The 7,389-nt window shown below is 30.7% G+C and overlaps 1 protein-coding gene across 3 annotated transcripts in view; it reads left to right on the forward strand.

Moving 5' to 3' along the window:
• The window catches only part of LOC106478357 (glutamate receptor ionotropic, kainate 2-like), a 126,230-nt gene extending 120,980 nt beyond the window's left edge, over positions 1 to 5,250 (forward strand). For 2 of the 3 annotated variants that reach the window (XM_022381948.1, XM_022381951.1), the window contains 3 exons: positions 1,793 to 2,015; positions 2,849 to 3,114; positions 3,926 to 5,249. In XM_022381948.1, coding sequence (XP_022237656.1) covers positions 1,793 to 2,015; positions 2,849 to 3,114; positions 3,926 to 4,162 — 726 coding nt within the window. In that variant the 3' untranslated portion in view covers positions 4,163 to 5,249. Of the gene's footprint in view, positions 1 to 1,792; positions 2,016 to 2,848; positions 3,115 to 3,925 lie in introns of all 3 variants that reach the window. The other variant, XM_022381949.1, reaches the window with a different exon arrangement.
• The last annotated feature ends 2,139 nt before the right edge of the window (positions 5,251 to 7,389 follow it).

Below are 7,389 nucleotides of genomic sequence, written 5' to 3' on the forward strand. Positions count from 1 at the left end.
AATAGTGGGATTGACCGTCACATTATAACGCCCCCACGGCTGAAAGGGCGAGCATATATGGTGTGACGGAGATTCGAACTCGTGACCCTCAGATTGCGAGTCGAACGCTTTAACCACCTGGCCATGCCGGGCCTAAACGTTTTTGAAAAAAAAAATGAGAGTCATATACGGAAAGCATCTTTACTAATTTATAGATTTAAATGTTTGTATAAATATTACGAATCCCAGAAACTTCAAAAATACAACGATAGAAAGAGCCAATGAAGTATGCGAGGTTTGCTCTTTCTTTCTGTCAATGGTATTAAGAAACAAAATTTAAGGACCAATAAATTATTCTGTAAGCGTCACAATATGAAGATTGCATTCGAACATTTTACGAGTTTCATCCACCTCTTGGAGAACGACTGTATTATCAATGTGCAACACCTTCTTTAACGTATGGATGAAGCTAATGATAAGAAACACATCCGTTGTGACTTAATCAATCTTTTTGAAACTGAAAGCCTTTGGGATTTACCTATGAATTACTCGGCCGTTTAAAACTATGAAAATTAAGAAATCTGAAGATGTACAACTTAATTATTAAAAATAAACAATAGATTGTACATACTTGTAGTTTTATTATATGGACAAAATCAAATATATTTTTCTATTTTTTTTGTCCTGATTTGATATTTTCTTCTAGCATATTCAAATGTATATATTAAGTACTTTTCTCGTTTAGCCGTAATAAAACCCAGTTTCTTAAGATGAGAAACATTATATATTAGTATTTCAGGAACATGTTTCGAAATTTAAACTTGCAAGATTTTTAAAAGTTTATTTTGTTCAATTACAAATACTTTTAAATAATGGAATGAGATATTTCACTTCTATGACATTCCCACTTTTCAGTTATCTAAATAATGTATTCCTGCATTGTGATTAAGTTAGTATTCTTTCATTTCCATTGTTTAGACATTTCATTATCTTTTATACAAAACAAACCTTATTAAAACATAGAACGATCTCTATTACTTGTAAAAATAAAGTAAAAGTTAAAAAGTGGCTTATTTTTATGTTTGAAATAATACTTTTACTTGTCTTAGATTCAAGAAGGTATTTAAATCAAATCAAATAAATCATTCTATCTTTCAAAACTACACATATATATATAACTTTTCTCTCCTTTTTCTATGAGACAAAACTAGCTATTTTGTAAATGATTGAAAAATAATTTTCCTGGATTTGTTTACATTATTTTAAACCCAATCGACTTTTCTCTCTCTGTTTTATTATTGCTAGACTTGGAATTTGTTTGTAATAAATATTTAAATCGATTTTGGTTCGAAGTTTTTCAATGGGAGTTGTTTTGTAGCATGACTTTTAATGTAATAAATAGTTAAATCGATTTTGCTCCGAAATTTTTTCAATGGGAGTTGTTTTGTGGCATGACTTTTAATGTAATAAATAGTTAAATCGATTTTGGTTCGAAGTTTTTTTCAATGGGAGTTGTGTTATGGCATGACTTTCAATGTAATAAATATTTAAATCGATTTTGGTTCGAAATTTTTCAATGCTCCTTTGGGAAATTATTTTTTAGATATTCACGAATTCGTTTGGTTCCTCACAGTATGTCAGGCGTAACAGAACACCTAGAGAGTAGACTCGTGAAGAAACATGACTAATATTGAATTGTTACAGTAGGCCATTACAGCAAGGAATAAGTTACAATTTACAGAAAGATGAATTCTAGATTTAAATAAAATAGTTTGCACAAGTTTATTACAAAACATTTTCAACTTCATTACAGGATTCTAAGATCGAAACTTATCAGAAAATGTGGAGATTTATGGAGAATCGTCCTTCAGTTTTTGTCAGTTCGTACGAAGAAGGAGTCGAGCGGGTCCTTCAAGGCAACTACGCGTTTTTGATGGAGTCTACAGTTTTAGACTACATGGTCCAACGGAACTGTAACCTCACTCAAGTCGGTGGACTGTTAGATTCAAAAGGCTATGGAATTGCTACTCCTATAGGTAATCATGTCTTAATTTTCATACGATAATATTTCAACTGTTTACCTCGTAAACTCATTCGCACGAAATATTTCCTAATCTGGACGCTTAGAGTGTAGAAATAGAAACTTACAAAAGAATGAACATTTCAATTTAGATAAGAACGATGTATAAAAAACTCAATCAATTATTGATCTGTATATAAATTATTAATTTATAAAATTAAACATGAAAATAATATTTATTTTGTAATGTGAGTTAAGACTCTAACGATACCAACCAAACTCTTGTTTTATGAATTTAGATAATATTTCATTTCAGTACGCTTTTACTTATATCACAAATTTAAATAAATACAGTACCATATAATAACGTAACTGTCCTGATTAGTACCTCCTCTTAAGTTGTAATAAACAGGTCATATGATCTTAAATCTGTAATTCTTTAGGTAAACTATTGACTAAGTCGACACGTTCATTTTCAACCTACATTAAATTGTACGCTATTCGTGTTATTGCACTTAAAATTAAATTGAAGCGTTTTTCTTACACTTGGATATAAACATTATAAAATTTCGTCCATATCTTGTTTAATTGTTATTGTTTTTAAGTTAAATGAATGAGTTATGAACAATTGCTACATTTGACATTTCAAACATGTACCCTGTGTTATCTTGTGTTATCTTGTGTTTTTTGAAGTGCTTGTATTTCATTTTAGTGTTCTCGTGCATAGGATTTCAAACTTCATATCAACCGTAAAAGGTGTAACGCAACAATTCACAATTTTATACTGTGCATTACTATCTGTAAATATGCTATCTTGTGGATCAAATATCTTATATTTTCTCTACTCAGGCTCCCCCTGGCGAGATAAGATATCTTTAGCGATACTGGATCTTCAAGAAAAAGGAATCATACAGATGTTGTACAACAAGTGGTGGAAGGGTTCCGGCTCAACGTGTATGCGAGAAGAAAAGGGAAAAGAAGGGAAGGCAAACTCCCTGGGGGTGGAGAGTATCGGGGGCGTATTTGTTGTTCTTCTTTGTGGCTTAGCCATTGCCATAATGACAGCTATCTTAGAATTCTGTTGGAATTCCAAGCGGAATGCCCAATCGGACCGGGTGAGATATTTCATATCGCTTCATTGTCATGCTCTTGAGAAGTTAATATATTTTATTTAACGGCATGTTGTTTTTTCAACCTAAATATATTTGCCCCTGGAAATCCAATAATATTTCATTAAAAATATTAGTATTTTTTGTACGTTAATAATTTTCATTGTATAATATTACATTTAGCTTGTCTTAATACTTGTTTAAAAAGCATGATAATAGTATCGGTACAAATTATAATACTGTAAAAATTGTATATGTTAATACATAAGTATTTTATTATTTCATATTTATTATTATTATTATTTCATTCGCTATCAATAGAGTTGTAGTAGAAAACATACGAATTAAGTAATAAAAACAAACGTGGATGAGTCAATTTTCTCTTATATTTGAATACACATACGTTTACCCTGTGAACTTACATCAACATCTTCATCAATTTTAATTTATATTTATTAACCGGATTTGTTTTAAAGACGAACCAAAACCGAAATTTCTGATGTTACTGAATTAACATTTATATTATGTAGAAATTTATTTCCACATTATTATTTTTACCAAACTTACTTTTTTTCCTAAAGAAATAAAACTTGTTTATGGATACGGTTCCAGTTTTATTTTCCCTCATTTAAAGATATATCTAAAAAGAGAACTTTAACTAAGAAATTTAATTTCAGACATTTATTATCTACAATTTATATATATAATTGTTTTACTCCCATTGAGATTTCTTTAATACCCGGAAATGAACTTCGTGATAAATATGAACCAACAGTTTTGCAACTCAATGAACCTATTTTTCCATCATTATAAACAGAACTGTTTGTTTTGCTCTACTAAGCAATCACTGTGTTCAGAGATGGGAGAGGAATTGAGGTTTGCTGTGAGATGTCGAGGTTCTCGTCACCGTCCTGCACTTCGTCGGCAATGTTCTAAATGTATTCCAGGAACGACCTACGTACCGACTGCGATGGAAGTACCGCAAGAGAATGGCATCCTGCAAATGATTGAAATGAGAAAATCTCCAATCCAGTTTGAGATTGGAGACTCCTAGTGAATCTGTGATAAATAGCATTTGCTCACAGCGAGAAAATTGCAGGACTCTGGTTATATGCGCCGTGATCTGAATATTCTAATTTCATTCAAACTAGAGGGTTACTGTGTCAACATAGGGAAAGAATGGTGCTTGGTACTGTTTGCTTCAATAACGGATAATAAAATTAGTAGTGCGATTTCATGATTTTATTGTTCGTCCAGAGTATATTTTATCCAAACTAGGTAAGATAGGTTAAATCTTCTCTCTTTAGAGGAATGTGTTCATTCCTGACAAATATACCTAATATATAAAAGGTAAATTTCTGAAGAAAGTAGACAAATGTAGCAGTTTGAATAACTTACTTTGTTCACTCACCTTTTTTTTCCTTCTCAAAACACATTTAAATTATACATAAATTAAGTTATATAAATTGTTTGATTACCCTAATGAGATTTATTGTGCGCAATACGATGAATAGAATTCATAGTGTTTAACCCCTAAATAAGTACACCAATGTTTCCGTGATATAGCATATTTGGTATTAATTACACAGAATTGCATGATTGTTCGTTAGAATAGCTTATAACTCGTGAAAAAAATGTAAGATAAAACACATTATCTTGTCCGTAAGAATTGATACTACAAATAAATATTTTCTGTCTGGTATTTTACGCTACATTTTTCAGTTAATTCGAAAATTGTTATTACTTTATTTTGTATTGTGAAACGTTGCTATTTGATTGCAACGGTCTGGCCAGATACTTTGCTTCATTGTAACATTGTCATATTTCGTGTAATATGTTTCATTACTTTCCTTGTTGATTATATGGAAGTGTTGTCACAGTATTATCCCTTTTTTGTATTTGTTTTTATTGATTGTTGGCTATAAAATTGCTCATAGTTTTAACTATTCTTAACAAGCTTTGTAAATGAAAAATGGAAAATTACATTTACGAAAGTAGCCCTAAAGACAGCTATTTGTCTGTGTAGTATTAATAAATATTGTGTTTTTATGAACACACACGTAGTGGTATGATAATATATATTTTAAACGTTCAAAGCTCTTAAGTGGAATTGTATAAGTAATATAAATAAATATTAATTATATGTATAAATATCATATAAATTGTATCGGTATTCTTGTGTATGTTTATTAGTTGTTTCCCAATAAATTTGCTAAATATCTAGATAAATATGTAAATGTACATATATATATTTACTATTTTTAAATACCCAAAGTATATATGTATATGAATATTCACACGTATACCCGATAATTCACACCTAAACCAATACTTTATCAATACGTACGTATGAACAATATAAGAGATATAACTAAAAATATGCTCAAGTCATGAATCAACTGGTCCTTTGAATGTTATATTTACCCTTGACTTAATATACTTACGTACCTGCTTTGCATAACATGGATCTATAATCAAAATCAAACAGCGGAAAATGAAGCTACTTAATGGATATAATGCTGTTTTGCAGCTAAAAAACCTTAATCTAAAATAATACGTTTCTTTTTAATAAAATATACTCGTCTGTTATGCATAATTGGAGTTAATATTTCAAAAACATAACCTAAAATAATTCTCACTTAAAGTAAAAAGTAGGCCTACAGCTGCAACAATTTAGAATCAAATAAGACGTTTTTGTTTCATATGAGATGAAAAAAATCCCACAAAGCAAATCTTTCATGCTAAAGTAATGTGATTTTTATTTTATTCTCTTGAAATGAGTAGTAATTAATTATGCTGGAATTTAACTGGTCAATCTAAACCTCTTTTCAGTTTTGTTTTATTACGAAAGATTTCCGTTCAGTTATCTGAGTTTTCGATAAATGTAAGACGTCCAGTTCGTAAAAGCTACTAAAAGAACAGCTCGAAAAATGAATATAGCAACAACAAAATATGTGTCCTATATAGTTTTACAAAAATATGCCTATTTAACCTTTAAAAATAAAAAATCAAACTTACAACTACGCCAACTTGCATTTCGAAGTGTTCCTTTTATTAACTGTACAACCTACTTACTGCTGGCGAAGGTTCAGGTAATTGAGCCAAACGTTTGGGTAATAACATAAAACTAAAATAATATGTAAATTGTTCAGTTAAGTTCCAGTATAACATAGCTTTTTTTTTCTTTAATTTTTGTTCAACATCCATAAACAACAGCTGGTTACAGTTGCAACTGTTACAACTGCAGTCTTTAGTTAAATATAGTATAAATCTTGCAACTGAATGTGAGCTAACATGTTTCACTTTATGTAATAAGTTTTATGAAAAGAAAAATATTACCGTAATAATGACAGCTTCATGTTTAAATATTAGCTATATTTTATAGGTGATAATATTTTAAATGTGCTGAGATTAAATAAAAATATATACGCCCGGTGAGAAACTCCAATAAAATTTTCAAGTGCCATTTATTTAAAAACTGTAGCTCTCAGACGCGTATTCGATGGGTTATTCGTATACAAACAAAGCTAATATTTCGTTGTTGTTTTTTAACATGCATATATAATTTCAAAATAAATATTGTCGCACGTATAGAACAACCTAATAAAACTAGGGTACAAACAACAATATGGTAAAACATAACCTAGAAAGTTAGTATCTACGGAAAAGGAACCCACATTGTTTTAACTCGGAAAGGACAATAAACAGATTCTGGGCTTTACAAACCGATTGGTATAATTCAACAGTCCTGTCAAATCCAGTCTATAATGACCAATTAAATGAAAGTTGAGAGATGCAAACTTCGAGATACTGAAGCAATTACTTGACTCAACAGAATCGCGGAATTGGATTTTACTTGGTCTCAGTTATCGCAACATAAAAGTTTCCAGTCCCTCACAATAAGCGTGCAGCCCTTTAAACTCGTATATACTTATGTAAAAAAAGGAAAAAAAAGCTATTTGCATTTATCACAGTTTTTCATTGCAGATGTATTTCTTGCAATTCAACTTTACGTACAAACGCTACATTTCCTCTATAACATCAATGTATTTCGATTATTTTGGGGAACTGCTCTCATTTTACCTCACCTTGCATTATTTGGTACCACGTTTTCTGTGGGCTATCTGTGCTCTGCCCACCACGGGTATCGAAACCCAGTTTCTAGCGTTGTAAGTCCCGTAGACGTACCGCTGTGCCACTGGAAGGCAATCTCATGGGTTTGTTTTGAATTTCGCGCAAAGCTACACGAGGGCTATCTGCGCTAGCCGTCCCTAATTTAGC

This window comes from Limulus polyphemus, unplaced genomic scaffold, assembly GCF_000517525.1.
Source record: "Limulus polyphemus unplaced genomic scaffold, Limulus_polyphemus-2.1.2 Scaffold203, whole genome shotgun sequence".
Classification (NCBI taxonomy): domain Eukaryota; kingdom Metazoa; phylum Arthropoda; class Merostomata; order Xiphosura; family Limulidae; genus Limulus; species Limulus polyphemus.